Below are 27,567 nucleotides of genomic sequence, written 5' to 3' on the forward strand. Positions count from 1 at the left end.
ATATATACTTATGTTAATAAGAATATAACTGGGAATGTTTAAAAAATAAAAATTTGGGTGTGACTGTCAGAAAGGCATCCCATTCCTGTTAAGTCCAGCCTATGGCTTTCAGAAGCTCTGGCAGCCCTGATAAAACCAGTTGAACCCCTCTAGACAATGCCCAACCAAATAGCCAGAGCAGGTATGCGAATGAGGGAACCCTAAGAGGTCTGGATCAGATATGTGAGGGAAGCAGCGGTGTCTGCTGGCTATCCTGATAAGCCCAAACTACATCAACATAAAAGAAAGTGCTTTATAACCCCAACAAGCCTTTCTCCTTTACTGAGAACTCTCTAAGGGTTGTGGCTTATTTGGGGATTACTCAGCCTCTACTGTTTTCCCACTAATCTATTTTAAATAAACTTCTGGATTGCTCTGACATTCCTGATGAAGGCTCAGTGCACTGCCACTTTAATATATACAGGAACTCTCCTGATAAAGTATAAGAATCTTGTAAGCAAGTTCTGCTTCATTTTCATCTTTATATCCCCAGGACCTAAAACAATAAATGCTTATAAAAGTAGGTTTCAAACTTTTGGGTCTCAGGACTCCTTTACTCTCCCTAAAATTGATTCAAGATTTTAAAGAGCTTTTTTATATGTACTATATCTATTAATAAAATGGATATAAATTTAAAATCTTAATCTAAAAATAAACTCATTTTATATTAATGAAAATATAATATAATTGAATGAAAAATATCTCTTCCAAGATAAAAAAGTAAAGAGGAGAGTGGTATTATTTTACACATTTTTGCAAATCTCTTTGATGTCTGACTTCATTTTCATATTTGCTTCTGTATTCATTGTTGTGATATGTTGTTCTGGTTAAACTATAAAAATCCAGCCTCCCAGAGATATAATTAGAAAGGGAAGGGAAATTTTAAGAGACTAATAATCTTAATATTATTATGAAAATAATTTTAAGTTGAGACAAGAGAATAAAACTGAGGTTGACTCAACTCAAGCTTACTCAACTGAGGAAATACTAGAGGTAAAACAGGCCTAAAGAAACTTTAATCCTTTCAATAAGAAATCCTTTCCCAACTCACTATTTGACAAAAACTGCTGGGAAAATTGAAAATCGGTATGGCAAAAATTAGGTTTAGACAAATATCTCATACCCTATGCCAAAATAAGGTCAAAATGGATATATGATTTAAACATAAAAAGTGATATTATAAGTAAATTAGGGGAACATAGAATAGTTTACCTGTCAGATCTAGCTGGGAAGAAAAGGGAAAAATTTTAAGACCAAATAAGAGATAAAGAACATTATTAGATATAAAATCAATACTTTTAATTATGTTAAATTAAAAAAGGTTTGTATGAACAAAACCAATGCAACCAAGATTAGAAGGGAAGCAACAAATTGGGAAAAAATTTTTGTAACAAATTTTTCTGATAAAGATCTTATTTCTCAAATATATAGGGAACTAAGTCAAATTTATAAGAATCCAAGTCATTCCACAATTGATAAATGGTCAAAAGATGTGAATGGGCAGTTTTTAGATGAAGAAGTTGAAGCTATCAGTAATTGTATGAAAAAATGTTCTAAATCTAAATCTAAAGCAAATTAAAACAACTATTGAGATACTGGTTTATACCTATCAGATTGACCAATATGATAGTAAAGTAAAATAATAAATGTTGGAGAAAATGTGTTAAAATTGGGACATTAATGGATTGCTGGTGGGGTTGTGAATTGATTTAACCATTCTAGAGAGCAATTTGGAATTATGCCTAATGGGCTATAAAAGAATGTAAACTTTTTGATCCAACAATACCACTACTGAATCTGTGTCCCAAAGAGACAGAAAAAATGAGAAAAGACCTGTTTGTATAAAAATATTTATATCAACTCTCTTTGTGGTACCAAAGAATTGGAAACCATAGGGATTTCCCTCAAATGGGGAGTGGCTGAACAAATTGTGGTATATGATGGTGATGGAATACTATTGTGCTCTAAGGAATGATGAACAAGATGATTTCAGAAAGAGCTGGAAAGACCTACATGAACTGATGCAGAGTGAAATAAGCAGAACCAGGAGAACACTATACACAGTAACAGTAATATTGTGGTATGATCACATGTGATAGACTTTGCTACATTGCAAGACAATGATCCAGGATAATTCTTGGAGAATTATGAAAAAGAATGCTATCCAACTCCAGAGAAAGAAATGTTGGAGTAGGAATGCAGATGAAAACATATGATTTATCACTTGTTTATTTGGGTATGTGATTTGGGGTTTTGGTTTTAAAAGATTATTCACTTACAAAAATGAATATGGAAATATGTTTTGATTGATAATACATGTACAACCCAGACTAAATTGCTTGTCAACTTTGGGAGAGGGTAGAGAAGAAGGGAGGGAAACAACATGAATCATATAATTTTGAAAAACTTATGTGTAAATTTGTTATTAAAATAAAATACATATAAAACTAAAAAAAAAATCTTTTTACATCTGAAACACACTTATAAAGCAGGAGGCACCAGCCACAGTAGGAGTTTATAGGGTATCACATTAGAATGAATGCCCAAGGACATCAGACACTCACATTTCTATGGTAGTATGGAAAGGAATGATAGTCAAAACTGACATTTATATAGTTTTTAAAATTTGCAAAGCACTTCTCATTAATGATCTTATTTGGGATTATGATCCTCATTTTATAGATAAGGAAAATAAGGCTCAGAAAGAGTAAATGACACGCTTGTGGGCATAAAGCTAGGTAAGAAGTGGAGGGTGGGCTTCAAACCCATGTCTTCTTGGTTTTAAGGACAATACATCAACCAATTTAAATGCTGCCTGTCATAAAGGTAATAATACACTCAAGAAATACATAGCCCACCACGTGCTATTCCCTCTAATTTTTTTTTTCATCCTGTTGATAAGCTCGCTACTATGGCCAAATGTTTCTCATTACATAAACTTCCTTCAAGTCCCAGATAAAGTTCTACCTTCTGCAACAAGGCTTTCTCAGTCCCCTTATTTCCAGTGTCTTCCTTCTGTGGACTATCTTTAATTTAGCCTGTTTATACCTTGTTTGTACATAGCTGTTTGCATGTTATCTTTTTCATTAGATTGGAAGCTTTTTGAAAACAAAAACTATCTTTTTCCTCTTTTTTTGTTTCCCTGGTGTTCGACATAATGCCTGGCACCTAGGTGATACTTAATAAATGCTGACTGACTGAAACTTGAACCTAAGCTGTGTCCACATGCCTTAAAAATTCAGATTCCCTGATAATGCGTGCAGATTTTAAAAAATAATATTATGTTAGCAACCTCAAAAGAGTATAACCCATGCCTTTGGGGTAGTCCAAAATACTCAAGAACCTTGTTATACTTCCTAAAAGAAAAAACCAAAAGCTTACTTACACCACATAAAAAAAAATTATCTTGGCACATGATATCTGGTCAAGAATTCAAATTGTCTTTTTCCCTTTGACTGACCTTATGTTCAGCCATGACAACATGGGGGTCGTTCCTCCACCGATGAACCAAACAGTGAAGAAGACAATCAGGAGAGTGGTGGAGAACATCATTTGGTGAGAGTAAGTCGCTGTGTCCCGGATGGCCAATGCAAAAGCCATTGCTCCTCGAAGGCCTGTGGAGACCCACAAAGGCTGTGATACATACGCTTAGGGAGAGTAAATGACAACAGAGCTCTGAACGAGCCACTGCAATCCTCTAGCCAAAATTGATTCAGGCAGCAAAAAATCATCCAATTTCCATATAATTCCATCTAAGGAGTGGAGAGTTGTGCTAGTTAGAGGGCAGGCGCTTCCTTCATGGTCAAGCTTTCTTTGTAAAGTGACCAAATGGAATAACAAAAAAAAACACCAGGTGGCAGAAAAGATTGTGATATTTGAATGTAAGGGATTATGCTTTTAGAAATGACAAATATTGGAAATAAAAAGAATATAAGGGAACTATGTGAAGAGGCAAAAAGAGAAGGAAAGAGAATAAGAATAATATAGATCACAATTACACACACACACAAAAAAAAAATCAAAACAAATCCAAAAAGCAGAGGATGTTTATATTAGCACACATATATAATTTACATATTTTTGTTTTTTTTTTTAAACCCTTACCTTCTGTCTTAGAATCAATACTATGTATTGGTTCTAAGGCAGAAGAGTGATAAGGGCTAGGCAATGGGGGTCAAGTGACTTGCCCAGGGTCACACAGCTGGGAAGTGGCTGAGGTCAAATTTGAACCTAGGATCTTCCATTCTCTAGGCCTGGCTCTCAATCCACTGAGCTACCCAGCTGCCCCCTAATTTACATTTTCTTGAACACATTGTAAACAATGTGGAATTTGCAGTTTTGTGCATAATTTTTTAATGTATCTCTTTAGTTAAATGTTTTTTGTTTTTGTTAATAGTTTCTAAGTACACAATTTTTTAAAAAAGCAGCATGCCTGGGGCAACGAGGTGGTTCAGTGGATAGAGAACCAAATCTAGAGAAAGGAGGTCTTAGGTTCAAATCTGGCCTCAGACACTTCCTAATTGTGTCTCTAGGCAAGTCACTTAACCCCCCATTGCCTAACCCTCAGTGCTCTTCTGCCTTGGAACCAATAAGACCAAAGGTTAGGGCTTTAAAAAAAAAGCACTGTGCCATCTTTTCATGGGCATGAGTCAAGCATCTCTATGTCCATCTTTTGCTTCTTTAAGAAAATGTAAATCACTGGAGCTCTCTGAACATGGAATTCAAATTCTAGTCAAGAATCTGAGCATAGCTATTGTGAGCCTGAAAACAGTTTTATAATGAAATATTACTACAAGTGAAAATATTAGAATGCTTTGAGAAATGATTTATTTATTGATCTGTCCTCTATTTTATTTCCAATCAGTATTATTCAGTTTAGTGGGATTCCAAAGAGATTATTTCTTTTATACTTATTCATCAATATCTAGTTAGCCATAGATTAAGTCAGATAGGTTAACCAATCAATATTAATTACATTTAGTATGATTGAATCAGAAAAAGACCCCCTTTCCTATATTAGACTTACAAAATACCTTTGCTTTGCTTAATCATGCTAAGGGACCTCTACCCTGAGCAGAAGGCCAAAGCCATCTCCACCCTGAATCTGATCATCAAGGTTCAGCATGATAGAGATGTTCTAATACTGTGAAAAGTCCCCCAGTTATTTTAGGAGGCCTTCTACCCAAGGTTGCCCAACATGGAGGCATCCTGCCAGTCAGCCCTTAGTCAGCAGAGATGGCCTCTGCCTAACCCATTCTGTGATTTTCCATGTCAATGTTGACCTGCCAACCTTCTTGGTAGACCCTTTTGAAAAGTCAAGGTATTGATTTCTTGACCATTGAGATTGTGTTTTTACTTTGTCTCTTCTGATTCTTTTGCTTCATCTGGGTCACGAGCACTGTAAAAACCTGTGCCTTGGAGGGAGAGGCATCTCAGATGATGAGATCATGGTTCCTATTCATTGAGGGGGACCAGGTCCCTTCAAAAAATAATTTTTGGCTCAGAGCTGAGTTGTTTGTATTGCACACTGGACAAATGTTTGCAGCACAATGAGGTCTTATAAATTTCAAAGCAGTTCAGAATTTCACTAACAAATTGAGAAAATAGAAAAAAAATAATATATGATCAATTAATGGATATGTCTAAGAAATAAGTACCAAGATTATCAGCTCATGCCCTCATTTTCTCTTGTACCCAATCTTTCCATTCCCCTAGGAATCAGGAAAGGAGACCACAGATTTTACTAAGTCCCAAATAATATTAGCTGGCAAAGCATTTTTCAAACATCTCATTTGATTCTCACAAAAACTTTGAGGCCCAAGTGCTTCTACTACCCCTATTTAGATATCTAGTGACTTGATGAGTGTCACAAGACTAGTAAGCATCTGATGTCAAAATCTGAACTTGGGACTTTCCAAATTTAAATTTAGTGCTTTATCCATTGGAACAGTTAACTATTTACTACTGATGAGGGGTTATTTGCAAGCTTGGAATTCACGTGCCATAGTGTGTCCTCCTCTCTCCTATCCCTAGAATGATCTCTTTTAATGCTTCTGCCTCTTAGGACCCCATTCCCCAGATCTCTTCAAGGTTTAGCTCAAAGATGTCCCCTCTTTCAAGAGGCAAAATAAGCTGGAATCTTGATTTCCTAAACACTTAAAGAAAATATTTTAAAACTTTGTCTACAAGTCAATATAAGATAGTTTGAAGTTTATTTTATAAAGTTTTCTTTTTTAGTTTGACAAACTTAAAATATTAGGCTTTTAGTATTTAAAATAGCAATTCTCCCTGTGCATGTGTGTGTGTATTTTGCCCTAAGCAAATACTTTTTTTTTTTTAGAAAGTCTAACCAGCCTCTGAATAGTAACATGGTTGTAAATAGCCTCCAAGAAGATGTTTTAGAGCAAAAAATGAACTTTTTTTGGGAGGTGAGGTGGGAGAATTTAATAGGGTTTATAATAATCAAGTAAATCTGGCCTCCCTACTTTGTAATTAGATTCTTTCTAATAAAAAAAATTATATTGTAAAACTTTAGCTATTGTTACCCTTTAAGAACGAATCAAGCCGGATGGCTCAGTTTTCCTATATAGTTGAGTAATTAGCCCCTTGCAATTAGAGGTTTTTTTCCTAGCATCTGTGTAGTTTTAAAAACATATTTTGATAACTGCATTTAAATATAATTAGTTTCCTTTTTGGTGTTGTTTATTTGTGCCTGATTGTTCATGGCACCCTGTTTGGGATTTTCTTGGGGAAGAGAAGTGGAGTGGCTTGCCATTTCCTTCTCCTGCTCATCTTACAGACTCCCCAACCCAGTGGTCAGTTGATAATAGCTTTTAGGTGAATCATGAAAAAGTGATGAAATCAGGGGTCTGTGGCTCAGTGTATAGAGAGCCAGGTCTAGAGATGACCTGGATTTAAATTAAGCCTCAAACATTTCCTGGCTGTGTGACCCTCCCCTGGGGCAAGTCCCAAAGTCACAGGACTAGGAAGTATCTGAGGTCAGATTTGAATTCAGGAAGATGAGTCAGGCACCCCACTGCACCATCTAGCTTCCCTAGTTTCCTTGGTAATTCTACTTCATTTAGTACATTTTAAAAATTCAGAGAAGGGAGACTTTAGATTCCTTTAATAAAGCTATATCTATCTCACACACGGAGAACTGCTGCTTTAACTACTAGAAGCCTAATATTTTAAGGGTGTTAAATTAAAAAAATCTTTCTAAAATGAACTTAAAATTACCTTATGTTGGCTCCTAGGCAAAGTGTTAAAATATGCTTAGTATGTTTCTTAAAAGGCACATATTTTCACTATTTTTCTAATTCAGGGTTGACGTTATCAGTTGTTATGACATGCAATAGATGTAGGTAGGGATGTAGAAGCATTATGCAGCATCGTCCTGGGATGCTGAGCCATGCTGGTTGTCATGCCAACATCGGTGCCTTCCAAGGCAATTGAGGGACAATGCAGGTGGTTGGGGGAGGATAATTAATGGTAGTAGAAGGAAGAACTAGTAAGGAGGCTAAGACAGAATGCTTGTTTTTAGTGATTTCATGTCATAAAAAATCAATAGTTCAACTGAACAGGTATTTCAAACTGCATATGCAGCACTATGTAAAGGTGTATGATGAAGAAGGAGGGGGAGAAGAAGGAAAAGGAGGAGAAGGAGAAGAAGAAAAAGAAGAATGAAATAGTGACAGTAGTAGCCTAAATTTTTTTTAATTTATTTTTTTACTTTTAAACATTATTTTATTTGGTCATTTTCAAACATTATTAATTGGAAACAAAGATCATTTTCTTTTCCTCCCCCACTTCCCACCCTCCAATAGCTGACACACGATTCCATTGGGTATCACATGTGTCCTTGATCCGAACTCATTTCCATGTTGTTGGTATTTGCATTAGGGTGTTCATTTAGAGTCTCTCCTCAATCATGTCCCTTCAACCCCTGTAGTCAAGCAGTTGCCTTTCCTCAATGTTTTTACTCCCACAGTTTGTCCTCTGTTTGTGGATAGAGTTTTTTCTCCTAGATCCCTGCAGATTGTTCAGGGACATTGCAATGACACTAATGGAGAAGTCCATTACCTTCGATTGTACCACAGTGTGTCAGTCTCTGTGTACAATGTTCTCCTGGTTCTGCTCCTTTAGCTCAGCATCACTTCCTGGAGGTTGTTCCAGTCTCCAAGGAATTCCTCCACTTTATTATTCCTTTGAGCACAATAGTATTCCATCACCAATATATACCACAATTTGTTCAGCCATTCCCCAATTGAAGGGCATTTTCCAATTTTTGGCCACCACAAAGAGCGCAGCTATGAATATTCTTGTACAAGTCTTTTTCCTTATGATCTCTTTGGGGTACAAACCCAGCAGTGCTATGGCTAGATCAAAGGGCAGACAGTCCTTTATCTTCCTTTGGGCACAGTTCCAAATTGCCCTCCAGAATGGTTGGATCAATTCACAACTCCACCAGCAATGAATTAATGACCCCACTTTGCCACATCCCCTCCAGCATTCATTACTCTCCTTTGCTGTCATGTTAGCCAATCTGCTAGGTGTGAGGTGATACCTCAGAGTTGTTTTGATTTTCAAATCTCTGATTATAAGACATTTAGAACACTTTTCCATGTTCTTATTAATAGTTTTGATTTCTTTATCTGAAAACTGCCTTTTCATGTCCCTTGCCCATTTATCAATTGAAGAATGGCTTGATTTTTTTGTACAACTGATTTAGCTCTTTGTAAATTTGAGTAATTAAACCTTTGTCAGAAGTTTTTGTTATGAAGATTGTTTCCCAATTTATTGCTTCTCTTCTGATTTTAGTTACACTGGTTTTGTTTGTACAAAACCTTTTTAATTTGATGTAGTCTAAATTATTTCTTCTACATTTTGTGACTCTTTCTAAGTCTTGCTTAGTTTTTAAATCTTTCCCTTCCCAAAGGTCTGACACTATTCTGTGTTCACCCAATTTACTTAGAGTTTCCTTCTTTATGTTCAAGTCATTCACCCATTCTGAGTTTATCTTGGTGTAGAGTGTGAGGTGTTAATCCAATCCTAATCTCTCCATAGTGTATTCCAATTTCCCCGGCAGTTTTTATCAAATAGTGGATTTTTGTCCAAAAAGCTGGGATTTTGGGGTTTGTCATAGATTGTGTTGCTGAGGTCATTTACGCCAAGTCTATTCCAATGATCCTCCTTTCTGTCTCTTAGCCAGTACCAAATTGTTTTGATGACCACTGCTTTTTAGTATAGTTTGAGATCTGGGACTGCAAATCCTCCTTCCTTTGCATTTCTTTTCCCATGCTTTCCCTGGTTATCCTTGATCTTTTGTTCTTCCAGATGAACTTAGTTATGGTTTTTTTTCTAATTCAGTAAAGAAGTTTTTTGGTAGTTCAATGGGTATGGCACTAAATAAGTAAATTAATTTGGGTAGGATTGTCATTTTTATTATGTTACCTTATCCCACCCATGAGCACTCAATGTTTTTCCAATTGTTTAGATCTAGTTTTAACTGTGTGGAGAGTGTTTTGTAGTTGTGTTCATATAGTTCATGTGTTTGTCTCGGCAGATAGATTCCTAAGGATTTTATATTGTCTAGGGTGATTTTAAATGGAATTCCTCATTCTACCAGCAATAAATCAAAGTCCCTACTTTGCCACATCCTCTCCAGCATTCATTACTTTACTTTGCTGTCATGTTAGCCAATCTGCTAGGTGTGAGGTGATACCTAGTTGTTTTGATTTGCATCTCTCTATTAGAGATTTAGAGCACTTTTTCATGTGCTTATTAATAGTTTTGATTTCTTTGGCTGAAAACTGCCTATACATGTCCCTTGCCCATTTATCAATTGGAGAATGGCTTCTTTCTAATTCTTGCTGCTGAAATGGATTACAGATATATAGAAATGCTGGTGACTTATGAGGGTTTCTTTTGTATTCTGCAACTTTGCTAAAGTTGTTGATTAATTTGACTACCTTTTTGGTTGATTTTCTATGATTCTTTAAATAAATCATCATATCATCTGCAAAGAGTGATGCCTTGGTCTCCTCATTGCCAATTTTAATACCTTCAATTTCTTTTTCTTCTCTAATTGCTACTGCTAGTGTTTCTAGAACAATGTTAAATAATAGAGGTGATAATGGGCATCCTTGTTTTAGTCCTGATCTTATTGGGAAGGCTTCTAGTTTATCCCCATTGCAGATGATGTTTGCTGATGGTTTTAGATATGTACTGTTTATTATTTTTAGGAATGGTCCTTCTAATCCTATACTTTCTAGTGTTTTCAATAGGAATGAGTGTTGTATTTTATCAAAGGCTTTTTCTGCATCTATTGAGATATATCTTATATATATACATATATACACATGTATATGCATTTATGCATACATATATCTATAACCCTATTTATGTCTTGTCCTTTCATCCTATACAGTTTGTCACTGTTCCCTCTAAGTGTACTTCTTTTAGCTGCCCAGGTAATAACAACAGTTTTTAATAGTTACCAATGACCTCTTTTCTTATAGGGATACATATCATTTTAACTTATTTAGTCTCTTAAAAATTTTGTTGTTGTTGTTGTTTTGTTTTGTTTTTCTTTTTCCCCTCTTTTTAAATTACCTTTTGATGATTCTCTTGAGTTCTGTGCTTGGACATTAAATTTTCTGCTCAGGTCTGGTCTTTTCTTTACAAATTCTTGGAATTCTTCTATTTTGTTGAATGACCATACTTTCCCCTGTTAGAATATAGTCAGTTTTGCTGGGTAGTTGATTCTTGGTTGTAGACCTAGTTCCCTTGATTTCCGGAATATCATATTCCATGCCTTTCGGTCCTTCAGTGTGGATGCAGCCAGATCCTGTGTTATCCTCACTGTGGTTCCATGGTATCTGAATGACTTCTTCTTGGCAGCTTATAATATCTTTTCTTTGGTCTGATAGTTCTTGAATTTGGCTATAACATTCCTGGGTGTTGTCAGTTGGGGATTAAGCACAGGAGGTGATCTGTGGATTCTTTCAATCCCCACTTTTCCCTCTTGTTCTAGGATATCGGGGCAGTTTTCTTGAATAATTTCCTGTAGTATGATGTCCAGACTTTTTCTTTTGTCATGGTCTTCTGGCAGACCAATGATTCTTAAATTGTCTCTCCTTGAACTATTTTCTAAATCTTCTGTTTTGTGAATGAGATGCTTTATATTTTCCTCAATTTTTTCATTCTTTTGGTTTTGTTTCATAGTGTCCTGCTGCCTTGTGAGGTCACTTAATTCTAGTTGTATTCTGGTTCTTAAAGACTGGATTTCATCCCTGGCTTTTTGGTCATTCTTTTCCTTCTGGCCTGATTTTCTTTGGAGGTCATCTTTCATCCGCTTTACCTCGTCTTTCATCTCCTTTTTCTCATCTTTCATCTTCTTCACCTCATCTTTCATCTCCTTTGCCTCATTTTCCAGCTGGTTGATTTTGGCTTTCAAGACGCTATTTTCTGTTTCCAGATGACTGATCTTAGTTTTTAAGTTCTTTTCCCAATTGTCTTCAGCCTCGCTTAATTGTGTTTTGAATTGCATTTTGAGTTCTTCCAAAACCTGTAACCAATTCGCTGGGATTTCTGATTTTTCCTTTGCTGATCCCTCTCCCTCTGTTTTGTTCTCTCTTTGCTCGTTACCTGTTCAGAAGCTGTCTATTGTAATTTCTTTCTTCTTTTTCTGTTGTTTGCTCGAGTTGACCCCTTCTTTGCTCCCCTTATTTGTCTGTGCTCTTGCTCCTCTCATTTTTTTGGTTTTGGGGTTTTCTGTCAGTCTCCCCTCTTGGAGCTTTGTCAGATCTCTCAGTACAGTCTCTGGGAGAGGAATGTTGGCTTCCCAGTCCTCTGGAGGCTTTTGATTGGATTAAGTTCAGCTAGGTTGGGCTCTATGTGCTCTGAGGCCGAAAACTCCTGGAAGGCTGGAGCCAAATGGAAGGTCTCAGCCTCCCAGGCTCTCTCCAGTTCTCTCCAGCTGCTTCCCCGCTGCCTGTGTTCCACGCTCTGAGCCTGGCACAGCCCTGTCCACAAGGTACACCCTCTTGACCAGTGCCTTTGCCTGCCCAGAGCCTGTCCTTGTGGGAGGCCCTGCAATCTAGGGGGAGAGGGGTCTTGGCCTCCCTGAGCTCTGAGGACTCCTGATGGGATTAGGTTCAACTGGGTTGGTCTGGATGTTCCCCAAGGCAAAATCCTCCAGTGAGACTGGAGCTAAATGGAAGATCCCAGCCACTGGGGCTGCCAGCTCTTTGATCTCTCTTGGGCTGCTTCCCTGCCTCCTGTGTTGGACGTTCTGAGCCTGGCGCAGCCCTGCTCACAAGGTACACCATCTAGACTAGCACCTTTGCCCGCCCAGAAGTTCCTGATGCCGCTGGGGGCTCAGCGCTCTGGGTTGGGGGGGAGGGGACCTTCTTTCTGCCTTCCCCTTAGACCCGAGTGTTTTCGGATTCCGGCTTTTGGGGGGGGGGCATACCTTTTGAATTGAGCCCAGAAGGAGGGTTCCCCAGCTCTGTCCTGTTGTAAAGTTTGAATTTCAGTCCCCTAGGAGCATTCAGTTTGTGATCGGTAAGGAAGGGTATTCAGAGGTCTGAACTTTTGCTACTTCTAAGTTGCCATCTTGACTCCCAGCATAGTAGTCCACATTTATATTATTGTGCAGCCATTTTCAGTCACATCTGACTTTTTGTGATCCTCCTTAGGGTTTTCTTGGCAAAGATATTGGGGTGGTCTGCCATTTCCTTCTTCTGCTCATTTAATAAATGAGGAAACTGAGGGAAACTGGGTTAAGGGACTTGTCTGGGGTCACACAGCTAGTGTCTAAGGCCAGATTTGAACTCAGGAAGATGAGCCTTTCTGACTCCAGCCCTGGGGCTCTATCCACTGAACCACATAGCTGTCCTTTATATAGCATGTCAAACTATAAAATCTTTCCACTCATGAATGCCTCCTCTGCCCAGGTAGGTGATATGATTACTCTGTTCCTTGTCTTACAGATGATCAAACTGAGGTTTAGAGCAGTTAAATGACTCATCCAAAGTCACACACTTATCTTAGAGCAGGAAGTCACCCCTATATTATCTTGATTCCATGTCCAGAGCTTTTTCCATTATCTGATGGCACCACTATATGGTGACATTGAGAAGGATGCAAAGGTCCTTTTCATAGAAGAGTTTACAAAGCCAATTAGATAAAGCATGTCATTTGTAGCAATAGAGCAATACTCAAATTTTACTTTTTAAAAAACTTACCTGCAGGTAAGGGGGCTGCAGTATATAGAGAGCCAGGATTGAAGAAGGGAGATCTTGGGTTCAAATCTGACTTCTGACACTTCCTAGCTGTGCGACTCTGGACAAGTCACTTAACCCCGATTGCCTAGCCCTTACTGTTCTTCTGTCTTGGAAAAATACTTAGAATCATTTGTAAGGCAGAAGGTAAAGATCAAACAACAACAGCAACAACAACTAACCTGAAAACATCATCATGTGTTGAAAGTTCCAGCCAATCTTATGTCTTCTGCCCAGATTCAAGAAGAAGGAGAGAGGGTAAATGTGTGCAGCTCTTCCCAGGAAGATAGCAATCTGATCACCAGATGGAGGTTAAGGATCTATTGAGTTTTTGACAGGACATTTCAAGGCACTTCTAACAAAACAAAGAACTTTGGAATACCTTATTGAGTTCAGGAGGAGAAAGGGGTTATATCATTTAGTTCCTTCTAAATTCAACAAGTCAAAATGGATTTCCCATCTTCCTCCACTTCCTAACCCAGTGGTCAATTGATAAGTAGCTTTTAGGTTAATCATGAAAAAATGATGAAATGGGGGCATCTGAGTAGCTCAGTGGATTGAGTGTCGAGCCTAGAGATGGGAAGTTCTGGGTTCAAATGTGACCTCAGATATTCCTAGCTCTGTGATCTTGGCAAGTCATTTAACCCCCATTGCCTTTACCACTCACTCTTCTGCCTTGGAACCAGGGCACAGTATTGATTCTAAGATGGAAGTTGTTAAAAAAAAGTGATGAAACAACTCAACCTAAAAACTGATGATGACATGCTACCCTAATCCCAACTGTTTCTGTTAGCAATGAGCTCTAACCAGAGACTCTAAAACTCCATTCCCATAAAAACAATGCCCTAAGTTTTTTTTTTAAACCCTTACCTTCCATCTTAGAATCAATACTGTGTATTGGTTCCAAGATGGGCATTGGGGTTTAAGTGACTTGCCCAGGATCACATAGCTAGGAAATGTCTGAGGCCACATTTGAACCCAGGACTTCCCATCTCTAGTTCCGGCTTTCAATCTACTGTGTCACCCAGCTGCCTTCTGATGTTCTTTGAAACATATATTTAAAATGGCACCCATCACACATGGTAGCTAATGCCAGATTTATTTAATTTATTTAAATGAATTTTAAAATCTTTTTTTAATTTTAATTTTATTTTAAATATATATTTCTGAATATTTTAAATTTTAAAATTGAATTGAATTTAAATAATTTAAAATATTTAACAAATAAAATAAACAAAAATAAATATAAAATTTTGAAATAAATTTAAAATTTAAAATATAGTTTTAAAATAATTATGCAAGAATGACAAAATCCTTGCTTTCTCCTATTTATAGGGCTCTAGATTAGGTTAAAGTATGAGGTCAGTAGAGGATGAAGGATCAAAGTCATATGCCAGGGCTCTGTTAGAGAAGCATCTTTATGGAAGAAAATTAAAAGAGAAAAATTAGCCCCAAAGCCAAACACTAAAGAGTTTAGGATATAAAAAGAGAAATCTGTAAACACAGCAGAGACTTCTAATAACTAGGAGTATCTAGTAAATGGAAATGAATAGCAGAAGTCATAAAAGAGTTTTTCAGTAAATGTACGAGAAAGTCATCTCAAAATCTTTTGTAGTAAGCAAGAGAATATTTCCGAATACATACAGCAATTGATATATGATTAGAAAAGAAAGAGAATCATTTTCCTCTAATGAAAGTCCAAGTAGTACAAATGGTCTTCATAAAAATTAACATGGAGAATTTCCGTCAAGTGTAACATCTTTGAGAAACATTAAGTGGAAAGGGGAAACTCTATGGCTGAGCTATAAGAATTATTTATAATTATACATATTATATATAAGAATTAGCTTCTCAATGTGCACTGCACTGTAAGAGTTTGGGATTTGACTCTGGTTTTAAGAAATAGTCATGCTGATGTTGAAAGAAAGAGCTTCCTGCGTGCCTTAATTCCCAGCTTTCACACTCCTCAGAGGGGTGGCTCTTTCAGAGTAAGCGAGAGAGAAATCTCTTTCCCTTCTCCACCTCGAAGTGACCAGATCAGGCAGCTAAGGAACAGTGTGCAAACACTCAGAGCTCGGCTCAGTGCAGACATGAAGGATCTGGGACCACTCGGATACAACTCCCTCATTTATAAAATGTGCATAATGAGTCATCTCAGCGGATGCTCAATGAGGGGCAATAAATAAAAGGAATAGTCAAGAACTTTGTATAACAAGGACACCAAAACTCAAAAAACCAAGTTTAAGAGACCTTTGGACTAAGTAGGATTGTGGTTTGAAAAACTTCCTAACAGTGAGAATGGTCTAAAAGTGGAATGAATAAGTTCTCTAAGAAGGGAATGAATTATCTACTACTAGAGGCTTTCAAGTGTTGATCCTTTGGAAATCTGATGGAGAAATGCCTGCTTTAGAGAGTAATAATAATACCTAATATATTTATGTAGTGATCCAAGGTTTGCAAGGTACTGTAGGTGGTACCTCATTTGATCTTCACAACAACTCTGAGGTAGATACTATTATCTCCATTATATAGATGAGGAAACTGAGACACAAGGAAATTAAGTGACTTGTCCAAGGTCACATAGCTAATAAATAAATGATTGAGGTAGAATGTGAATTCAGATCTTTCTGATTCCAAGTATCTCTCTACCCATCATACCAACTAGATGATGTCTATGATCTTTTCTAACTTAGCTTTCTACCCTCTCTCTTACCCCAGACCAGATGAACAAAATGAAAGGCACATTCAAAGGTTCTTCCTGGTCCTCATCACGATTAAGTTCTATTTTGTTTAAAGCTATGTAAATCTTTCACCCTTTGAGAGTTCCTAAGTCATTCCATAACCAGGCCTACACAGGTCACTTTGGCACTTAGGGATTTTTTAATAGCTGTAATCTAATGTATTTTATTTTATGCATTTAAAACACTATTGCATTTATTTTATGTGTTTAAAAGCATTATTACAAGAAAGTGTCCATAGGCTTCCTCAGAATGTCAAAAGGCTTCATAGAACAAAAAGGATTAAGAACCTCTTATAAAAGATCTAGTCTAATTCCTTCCCTTTTTTTGTGGGGAAGGTACTTAGGGATTTCTTAAGTCATGAAAGAAGCATGCTTTGATAAACATGTTCTTTCCGTACAATAATCAGAAGGACAAAGGTAGAACTCCATGTCTGTCCTCTTCATAGGGCAACAATATAAATTCCAAGTCATGGGAAGCCTCTGACTCATTAGAACTGGACAAAGAGAAATGGAAATGCATTAGAATATGATCAATCACACAACGTGATGGGGATATCATTGGGTTTTGATGTTAAAGGATCGTGCTACTGCAGATATGAATAATATAGAAATAGGTTTTAAATAATGATACGTGTATAACCCAGTGGAACTGCTTGTTGGATTTGGGAGGGGGGAGGAAAGAGTGGGAGGAGGGGATCATGAGTCATGTAACCATGGAAAAATATTCTAAATTTAAAAATGAGGAAAAAAAGAACAGGAAAAAAAATGGAGTTATCTCTTGAATACCAGGTTTCGCTTTATCTCTATAGATAATCTCTCCCAAAGCAAAGGACATTTCTCTGGGAGAAATAAATCCCTCTTCTAATGATATCAAAAAGTTATCACTTATGAAACGACTCCTCTGGTGTTTAGACTCTGTTCCATTCAGGGGAGGCCAAATGAAAATTGAAAAATCAGAATGCAATGGTAATCCTCATGGGTGGACTGTTCCCTTTCCCTCAAAAGCTATATAATGTGGTTTCTCCAAAAATTATGCAGCTGTATTAAGGATAGAAATGTTTAACCATTTGGCCCAACTTCTTTCTTCTTTTTATAGAAATTTCCCCTGTGTTTCTCTATCTACCAGTTAGCTGTCTTGGTTCCAGCCTGGGGCTAATGAGGCCAAGGCCTGTGTCTAAGCATTGCTAGGGGACAGCTGGCTTTGATTTGTTCTGTGGCTGCAGCAGACCATCTTTCATATTTGAGCCACTGGCCACAGATGGGTCAATGAGGCGATTCATCATCCTTCCTGGAAGAATAAAGTTGGAATTCGCTGATGGAGGCTTAGGAGAATCAGTTCTGCATAACAAAGATAACAAATTTCATCTCCTTTCTCTGTCTAGAATTTAATGAGCTCCTAGCAAATATGGAGGCTACTGAGAGAAACTGTAAGACTGCCATGACCTTCTCTGAGCATCCAACTCCCTACGCCTTCCAAAAAGGCATCATCATGCGCTTGCCGTGGTCCTCCTGAGGGGGTTGGGACTTTAAAGAGTAGGCAACTTCAGCTTTACACAATCACTAACTAAAAGATGTGGAAATACTAGCTCGCATTGGGTTTATTGTTTGCTGATAATAATAAAATATTTGGTTCAATGGAGAAAAAATGGCACCTTAAAGATTTTTTAAATAAAGTATTTCCTGTGCATATATTAAAGTTATTCAAGATTTCTTAAAATGTATAACAAAGAACTTTGTTCAAGGATTTCTGATTATAAATATCAGTTAAGATCTGTCTGTAAATATTTGCCAGTTTCTTTAGAGGTTTTTGCCTTTTTTTTAAAACTAATGTAATGAAGTAGATCCAGGGCAAAGTGCAAGTTGAAGAGGCATTCCTAATTTGCTGAAATCCTCTAGCTGCTCCTGCTTACGGAAAACAGTATGCTAATTGCATTGAGTTTCCTGAAAACCTGGAAGATATCTATAACTACTTCAAAATGTTTGGACCAACCATCCACACAATAAATATCAAATGGATAAAGAATATCAATTTTCCAGATAATGCATATGGTTGGATAGATAATCTAAAGAGCTCATCTATCATCCATATATATATATATTTACATGTACATATAACACATAATATATATGTAAATATAATCTATAACATACACATACTTGTATATGTCTTGCCCAATATATGCCTGTATGTACACACATGCATATATACATGCATGCACACAGAGCCACACGTATGCATATGCACAATACATGTATACAAATACAGCAAGCAGACAATAGGAAAACTCAGCCATTTGGACTTTCAAAGGCAGCATTGCAAAGTTCTTTTAATGACTTCAAACTTCTCTTAGAAAATAAAGGCTCACTTATTTATTACCAATATTCATTCTATTGGTATCATTTAGGTCAATAAAAATAAACTAAGAACTCTACAAATTCTAAGAACTAAGTTTCCTCAAAGGACATTGAGAGAGATGTATGGTGGGCATGAGCTAAATCATAAAACAAATGAGTAACAACAAAGAAAAATAAGCATAAAGAATGTCCGGGAAATATGTGGTAAAAAGAGAAGATGAGTTGTTCAAATGGTAAGAGCAAGGATAATGACTACACCATCCATGATGTAGGCTGGCATCCCTGGTATGTCAACTAAAAGCAAGAAAACACCAGGTGGATCTCTTGAGGCAAGCTTAGAGATAACAGATGGGCTATGATCTTCAATAAGGGAATACCCACATCAATAATGTCACAGACCTATTTGCACATTTAAATAGGACCTGTGAAGTCACATTAGGCTAGATATCTGATAGTTCCTGTTTTATGGATGAGGAAACTGAGGAACTTGTCACCTAATGTGACAGAATTAAGAGGAGTACTCAAATCTCTTGATTAAGGATTATTTTTTTCTACCACGTCATTCTGTCTCTTGCTGTACAAAAGGTCAATTTCTATCTTTCTCAGAGACCCATATTTCTTCCTTTTGGAACAGAATTATGGCCACCAAACACTTTCTGAAAGGATGCTCATACTCAAGACTTCAACTAAAGGCACAGAAGAGGTGCTACTGACATGGTGGAATGGAGTCATCTTTACCCTGCTAGGATCATATCACCTTACCTACCATTTTATCTCTTCAGTATACTCCCTCTAGATAAATCCAATTTAGATCCTCAGAGTTCTTAGAATAAGCTTAGCTAGTCCATTGTTATTAACATGACTCAGTAAATTTGTGATGCATGTATGTTTTATGACCTATTGTTGAATCTATGAATTATGATCCTTTTCCCTCCTAATTAACCAGACAGAAAAAATTTACTCCTTCCACAGTATACCCTGTTTCAAAAGTGTCTCCTATAAAACTTAGAGAAGGAATTGTTTCTCTGGAATGCCTGAGAAAGCAGAGGAAAAGAAGATGGATATATCTTAATTTTTAAAATGTATTAATTAAATTCTATTAAAATAAACTTGATCTTATGAAGATGATTCCTGTGAAATGACAATGTTATTCTGAATGAATTAAATGGTATTATAGTCTCAGAAGTGAAAAAGAAAAAGTCATCTGTAGTGAGGATTTAAAGTGACTGGCTGTGATCTTTCTCTAATGCAGTAGGGCCCCCATATCTGTAGAAATACACTCTAAGAACTATCGTGGATGGCTGAAATTGCAGATATAGGCAAACACCTGCCAGCCCTCTATATGGGCACTCTCTCCCCCACTCCTAAAGCCCCCCAAAAGTAAAAGTGGAGGCAGAAAAGACCACTGGTAGTAGCAGATCACTGTCCCAGGAAGACTTTAAGCACACTGTGAGTTGGACTTCTCGTACTTTCTGTTGACCTCAGACAACTGAAACAGTGAAAAGCAAAACTGCAAATTAGAGGGTCTTCCTGTATCAATATTCTGCCGATGTTGTTATATGGCTCTGAGTCATAGAACATTATGATCTCTGAACAAATAAAATGGGTTTCCTCAGAGGGCAATAGAAGATTAAAGCTAAAATATGGAAAATATTTAATTTATATTTGTATTTTACTATTGCTTATATTGTTAAAAATTACATATTCATCAAATTTATTGTTTATTTACTCCTAGGAGATTAAGGGATTTGATAGAGGAATATGAGTAATGACTACTGGGAAGAAAATTCCTCCATGTTAAAAAATACATAACATTTGATGAACTGGTGTGGGGTTCTGAGTTTAGCTAACTGAAAGAGATGACAAAATATTATTAATTAATTAATAAAGAAAATATACAAAAATACTACTGAGTTAGCCACGAGTTTGGGATGAAATGACATTAAATTTGCAAAGGAGTATGCAGTAAATGCTTAACATCTGGCTCTCTAAAATGTATAGACAACACACTTTTAAGTTTAATCTACATTATTAATACTTTAAGTTTAGACAATCAATAAAACGATAACTCAAGCCCTGATTTGTAGCATTTGCCAATTTCCAAGGTATAAATATGCACCCTAAAATTTTTAAAATTGGCTCTGGTTTAATCTGGCTCCAGCACATTCCAGAAGGATAATTAATAAATGAAGATGGTGGGCAGCACCACATTGTTATGTGTTTTGTTTTTAGGGAGGGGAGAGAGGAATCACCTTAAAGCTGCTACTATAGCAAGGAAATCTGCCACAAAGACAGAAGTTACAAATTATCTGGGCTGATTCATTCCAGTTTTTGTATCACTTCTCCCAGAGATTCCTTTTGTTGGGAGGATAATGAAAGAGAATTGATTCTTGGATTCTCAGAATTAAAAGAGACTTTAAAAATTGAATACACCTGAACACAATCTCCCCCATGCAGGCATCCTTCCTAGTTCAGTTCTTAAATAATCCTAGTCAAAAGAAAAACTGGTTATAAGAACAGAAAAAGATACAAAAGCTCCAATGATGAATATAGGGCTGAAAATGTGCTTCTGGAAAGTGAACAAGGCTAAGCCCATGTAGGAGAATATGAAGTTCTCTGCCAGGAAGTGGAGCACTTCAAAAAGCTACAAAGATTTAAGGAGAAGGAACAGAAAAAAATAATGTTAGTTTTCCCTAACTTTGTTCATTCTAAAATTAAAATCATTTGTATTTCTTTTCACTTAGCAGAATGACTTCTCTCAAATCTCACTCACTTGCTTTGTTCGACTTCTTGACTCCACTGACAGGTTGTTGTAGGTGTAATGAGCTTGGGTAATTCCACAGAAGAGGACTGCAACAACACCTGTCAAGAGATAATGGGGAGGGGAGGAGAGGGAGAGAGACTGAGTTAAAAAAGAGGGAGCATGAAAAAAAAGCTCCCTACTGAAGCAAAATGTGAATCAGGCACAGTCAAACATAGATCGGTTTCTGAACCCCCCCCCCCAGAAAACCCCATTAACTATATTGAAATTTACACATCTGGAGTTCTCTCCTCTCCAAATTCCATTCATTTTTAAAAGTCCCATTTTCCCGATCATTTCAACTAGATGTGCTATCTCCCTGGAATGCCTTTTTTGTATGCCTCATTTGTAAAGTTAGTGGGTTCTCCTTTGAGGTTACCTTCCAAATCTCAAACCTATGAACTCACCTGTAAACCCACAGGCTTCTGCTAAAAGGAAGGTACTCCAGGACATTAAGAAAAATAAAATTTATTGTCTATACTACTTACTGGTCATTGAAGTTAGCTATCAATTAATGAGAGTATTTTTTAATAGTATGAACTAGATTAAATTTCTCAAGAACAATCATATTCCTTCTTGAGGCCCCAGTTTCCTCATTTGTAAAGTGAGAGGGCTGGTTTAGCTTCCCCTTTGAGGTACCTTCCAAATCTCAAATCTATGAACTCACCTGTAAACACAGACTTCTGCTAAAAGTTTTATTTATGTTTATATTTTTTAGAGCCCACCAAGCACAAGACATACAAACATTTTATCTGATGACAAATAAAGCTTTAAAGTCTATGAGCATAGTGCTATCATCAACATTTCAAAAGTAACTATTCACAGGACAACTTTAGGACTAAATTGACCAGTCTTATCTCCTTCCCCTCTCTCAACAACAACATAATTTTCATTGAGTTAGCTCCAACTCATTTGAGTTTGGTTATTCAATCCACTTTTCTATGAAAGCTATCTTGCACAGTGAGACATTTCTTTTTTTTTTAAACCCTTACCTTCTGTCTTAGAATCAATACTGTGTATTGGTTCCAAGGCAGAAGAGAGGTAAGGGCTAGGCCATGGGGGTCAAGTGACTTGCCCAGGGTCACACTGCTAGGAAGTGTCTGCAGCCAGATTTGAATCCAGGACCTCCCATCTCTGGACCTGGCTCTCAATTCCCTGAGCCACCCAGCTGCCTCCCATAGTGAGATGTTTTTGACATCTGTCTCTTTAATATAGTTATACATGACTATAAATATACCATAGAAAAGGGGAAGGATGCAATGCTGTATGGAAGTCCATCACATAATTCTATCATGAATACATGAAAAAATAGTCTGTTTGGGCTTCCTGGATTGTGCTATACATGTGAAACAGTGCTTAATTTTCATCCAAGGCTTTCTCATGGGAACAGGAAAAATCTGGAAAGTGAATAGTGGTGGCTTCAGACACCTCTTGGGCAAGTCACTAACTTCAGTTGCCTAGCCCCTACCCCCCTTTTGCTTTGGAGCTGAGACTTAGTATCACATCTAAGAAAGGAGGTACGGGTTTAATTAAAAAAGAGAGAGAGAAAATGAATAGTCAGAGCTCAGAATTGGATCCTCTCTTCTTGGATGGAGAAGCTACTGTCTACAGACAGCCACTGCAAGTGACATGTACAAAACAGCATGGGGAGGAGGGATGGGATAGATGCTAGAGCACTGAGAATCCATGATGGAATACCAGAGATGACAATCAGTCACCTAGCTGTATGGATGTATTTGAAGAGAAAAGAAACATCAGAAAGAAAATATTCTTTCCCTTGCATCAGCCTATGCAAGCTGTATGTGTGTCTGTTTCTGTGTGTTTCCCAAAGCAAAGTAATAAAAATATGGATTAAGGAAGGAAACATCCTCACGAAATCTCTTCATATACAAATTACATCTACTAAGCCTTAATGTTAATGCTCAAAGATTAGATTCAGAAAGGGACCTAACTCAGCTCCAGTGACAGAATAAGTTGTGACCTAAAAAAAAGACAAGGTTTTGGGGAATGATTAAGTATTCTAAAGGTCTAGAAACTTCTTAAAGCAATACCAAAAAAGCACTCATGTCTCAGTAGTCACATCAGTGAATGTCTATCAATTTTCACAGGTCAGTAATTTTTGTTACTGTGAGCCTATGGGAAAAAAGTGACAATTCAAGGAAAAAAGTTCCTGCAGAGAGCCTTCAAATTCTGCCTCTTATTCTATTGCTTGTGTGACCTTGGGGAAGTTACTTAACTTCTCTGTGCCTCAGTTTCCTCACTTGTAAAGTGAGTGGGTTCTCCTTTGAGGTTACCTTCCAAATCTCAAACCTATGAACTCACCTGTAAACCCACAGGCTTCAGCTAAAAGGAAGGTACTCCAGGACATTAAGAAAAAGAGAGCAGTCTCCAGCAGGGGGAAGCAGTGAAGCTTGGTAAACTTGGTTACGTTAGCATCTGTTAAGGACTGATTTATAGGTTCCTTGGGATTGAAATTACATAGAAATATATACTATTATTCCAATCTTCCCCCAATCCTCCCCTTCCCTGTACACCCTGCCCCATAACCCAAATCCTTCCCTCTAACCTCCCCAACTAGATCCATAGAGTTATTTGAGCTACTGAGAAAAAATATTTTAAACCCTTACTTTCCACCTTCGAATCAATACTGTGTATTGGTTCCAAGGCAAAAGAGTGGTAAGGGCTAGGCAATGGAGGTTAAGTGAATTGTCCAGGGTCACAAAGTTAGAGAGTGTCTCAGTTCAAATTTGAACCCAGGACTTCCTGTCTCTGAGCCTGGCTTTCAATCCATTGAGCCACCCAACTGCCCCCAGAGAAATGTTTTTAAATCCTCAAAATCCACCTGTCAAGAAAAATTTGAAAGTTATTTTTTTCTCTATCCTTCTTTCTTGTGCCTCCTGACAGCCCCAGCTTATTTCTGTAAGCCTGAGCCCAAGTTCTACTTTCTACAGAAAGCCTTTACTTGTATTACTCCCCCTCTCTCCATCCCCACCTCCAGAAGGGGGGAAAAAAGGATGCATTTTCTATTTCCTTATCAGTGGACAAGTCATTTCCCCACTGGCTAGTAGGCTTCTAAAAGTAGGGAACTGGGTTGATTTTTGTTGTATCCCCAGCACACAGTGCCTGGGACACAGGATGGGGATAGATGAGACAGGAATGATTTCATCAGCAGAGAGAACTCCCAGGTAAGGAAACTTTTTCTCCTAATGCAGGTGAGTACTTTCTTTGCAATTTAGAGGCTCACGGGATTGCTTAAGACATTGAGGCATTAAGTGATTGTCTCAGGATACAGAAAGGAAATTGTCAGAAGTAGGCTCTGGATGCTGGGTGGGTGTGGAGGGGAGGGCAGCTTGGTGGCTAGTGGGGCCAGGCTTGGGAGTCTATCTGAGTTGAAATCCAGGCTCAAAACATTTGCTAGCTGTGTGACCCAGGGCAAGTCACTAAATATTATTTTATAATTTTGTTTTAATAATAACAATAATAAAATATTATTTATTTTATTTTTTATTATTTTTTAAGTTCAATTGGTTTAAAAGAAATTTTATTACATCACTGGAATGAAGTAAATATCTTTCCTTTTCCATTCTTATTGCCACCACCTTAGCTCAGATTCTAATGACCTCTTTTCCATACTCTTGTAACAGCTTTCTAACCTTTTTTGTTTCTTACTTTAACACATGTAGTTAAGTCAGTTATGCCTCAGTTTCCTCATTTGTGAAATGCTCCGGAGAAGGAAATGGAAAGCCACTCCAAGATCTTTGCCAAGAAAACCCCAAATGGGGTCATGAAGAGTCAGACATGACTGAAAAAAGAGCTCAACAACAACAAAGGCTTGAACCCAGATTCTGAAGCTGGCTTTGAGGTCAGTTCTCTTTACCCTAAGCCACAGTGTCTTTCTAAGTCTGACAGAGTATTTTACCCTTTTAAATTCCCAACTTTATAGCTCAGATTTGTAAGGTCTGATCCAGCCTGTCACAAGAAAGTGGCTCAATTCTGTCAAACATGAAGCATTTTCTGAGTTCTTAACATGTATGAGCTATTGTGCTAAATAACAATTATAAGGGACAAGTACAAGTGGAAGCCAATTTCTTGTTCTCAAAGAATTTATCATCTCATTTGGGCTACAAGAAATATGCATTACAAAAAGATAGTGGCCAGTACAAAGTGGAATACAACTTAGGGCCAAATGAATGGCATTTAGGTCTCTTCATAACTGACTCCTCTATCCCATTTGGGGGTTTCTTAGCAAAGTGCTTTGTCATTTCCTTCTCCAGCTCATTTTTCAGATGATGAAACTGAGGCCAACAAGGTTAAATGTCTTGCCCAGGGTCACACAATAAGTGTTTAAGGCTAGATTTGAACTCATCTTCCTGACTCTATCCAAGTCCAGTGCCACTTAGCTGCCCCCAAGCGACCGTATAGCAGCAAAAGCCCGATTTGAAATATGGTCCATGCAAGTCTTCTCCTGGTTCCCAGACATAATCAGGCCCCAAATTCCTTCTTCTCTGGGTAGATCTGATGCAAGTGACAGAATATGGAGAGAGGGGATAGAGCCAAAGTCAGTGACATAGGGAAAGATGGGGAAAGAGGAGAAGGAACAAGAGAAGAATACAGAAGAGTAAAAAAGAGACTAAAGAATAATTAAAAAGTAACAAGACTGATTTTTTGGGTATTATTTAGTCATCTGTGCAGATGATTTCCAAAGAGTAACTCCAAAAAACACCATGCAATAAAGCAGCATCACTGGGATAACCTACTCTGCTTCCTAGAGTAATTACTTTGCCCCTTTATAAAAGTCATATTAAAGATGAACAGGGGACAGCAAGACCCAGGCCAAGAGACAGGAAGTCTTGGGTTCTTCCTGGCTGAGTGACCCTGGGCAAGTCACTTAACCCCCATTCATTGTCTAGACCTTCTCTCTTCTACCTAGGAATCAATATACAGTATTGATTCTAAAAAAGAAGGTAAGAGTTTACGGGGAGAAAAAAAGACAATCTTTAAAGATTTGGGAACTCTGATCAGAGTGTGCATGTATACACATTTGTTTATGTATTTTGGATAAAGCCAATGTAGAAATTTGTGTGTGTGTGTGGAGTGATGATACACATTTCAAACAGGGACATTTTCCCTTGATTCAAGGGGAGTGAGTGGAGGGAAAAATGAAGATCTGCAAACAAAATTCAATTTAAAAAATAACTCAATCTCATTATTTTATAGTCACATAATCTATATTCAGTCTTTTAAAATGCCTTATAAAGGCTGGGCTCTAATATTGCTGCAGTCCAAATTTTAGAAAGGCTTCAGGTTTTTTTGTTTTTGGATTCAGGGTCAAATTCAGGACAGTGACCTTAAGTTAGGCCACCAAGGAAGCCAAAGTCCTGAAGTATTTTTGCCATTAGGAAATAAATGGTGGAGGGTCCTGGGATGAAATAATTATAAGCAAGTGTTAGTTTTTGCATCTTAAATGCACATATATCTGCTGGTGATTAGCTGAGTAATCTTAAGTGGGCAGCTAGGTGGTGCTGTGGATAGAGAATCAGACCTGAAAGTTGGGAAGACTCCCTTGTCTTGAATTTAAATCTGGCCTCAGCCACTTCCTAGTTGTGTAACCCTGAATAAATTGCTTAACCCAGTTTGCCTCGGTTTTCTCATCTGTAAGATGAGCTGGAGAAGGAAATGACAAACTACTCCAGCATCTTTGCCAAAAAACACCCAAATGGGGCCACGAAGAGTCTAACATGACTGAAAATGATCAAACATGAATTGTAGGAGTCATTGAACACCTCTGGGCCTTGCTTTCCTCATCCATAAAATGGGGAAGGTGAAGAGTTAAGTGAAGTACTTGCTGAAATTCAATGATTTTACAATTTTTTGATGGAGTGGAGCTGGTAATACTGGTGAGATGGCAGCTCGAGAAAGGAGTAAGATTGTTTTGAAACAAAAAAAAAACTGACAACTTGATCTCTGTGCTTATTATAGAGATTTGCAATGACTACAGTGATTCAGCAAAACACTCATCTCTGGTTTTATCAGTTTCTCAAAAAGTCACCAAGTCCTTCCAAATGTTGCCTTATTTCCAAAAACATCTGTGGAAAACATCCTCAGAGAAAGCCTTTTGGACTCCATGACTCTGATGAAGGTATCACTTTATCTACTGATTTATGCTAGTAAAAATAAAGCAGGAATTAGGAAGATAAGCATTCCATATGATAAGCAATAATAAATCATGATGAATACAATTTGACATACTTGCTTACTATGTTGCCTTGCTCAGCTGATTTACAGACATTTTTGAAAGCTTCATATCAGGCAGCAAGTCATTTATGGATCTAGCAAATTCATGGTCT

General features: G+C 37.4%; 1 protein-coding gene across 7 annotated transcripts in view; it reads right to left on the reverse strand.

The window, feature by feature from the left end:
• Positions 1-27,567, reverse strand: part of SLC9A7 (solute carrier family 9 member A7) — a 250,945-nt gene that overhangs the window by 76,739 nt on the left and 146,639 nt on the right. For all 7 annotated transcript variants that reach the window (XR_008913913.1, XR_008913912.1, XR_008913911.1 and 4 more), the window contains exons 8-12: positions 23,543-23,648; positions 21,194-21,282; positions 20,951-21,064; positions 13,508-13,619; positions 3,500-3,653 (exon numbers count right to left, since the gene is read on the reverse strand). Coding sequence is in view for 4 of the 7 variants with exons in the window: in XM_056807133.1 (XP_056663111.1) it covers positions 3,500-3,653; positions 13,508-13,619; positions 20,951-21,064; positions 21,194-21,282; positions 23,543-23,648 (575 nt within the window). In the remaining 3 variants the exon portion in view is untranslated. The remainder of the gene's footprint in view (positions 1-3,499; positions 3,654-13,507; positions 13,620-20,950; positions 21,065-21,193; positions 21,283-23,542; positions 23,649-27,567) is intronic.

This window comes from Monodelphis domestica, chromosome 8 (assembly GCF_027887165.1).
Source record: "Monodelphis domestica isolate mMonDom1 chromosome 8, mMonDom1.pri, whole genome shotgun sequence".
NCBI classification, from domain to species: domain Eukaryota; kingdom Metazoa; phylum Chordata; class Mammalia; order Didelphimorphia; family Didelphidae; genus Monodelphis; species Monodelphis domestica.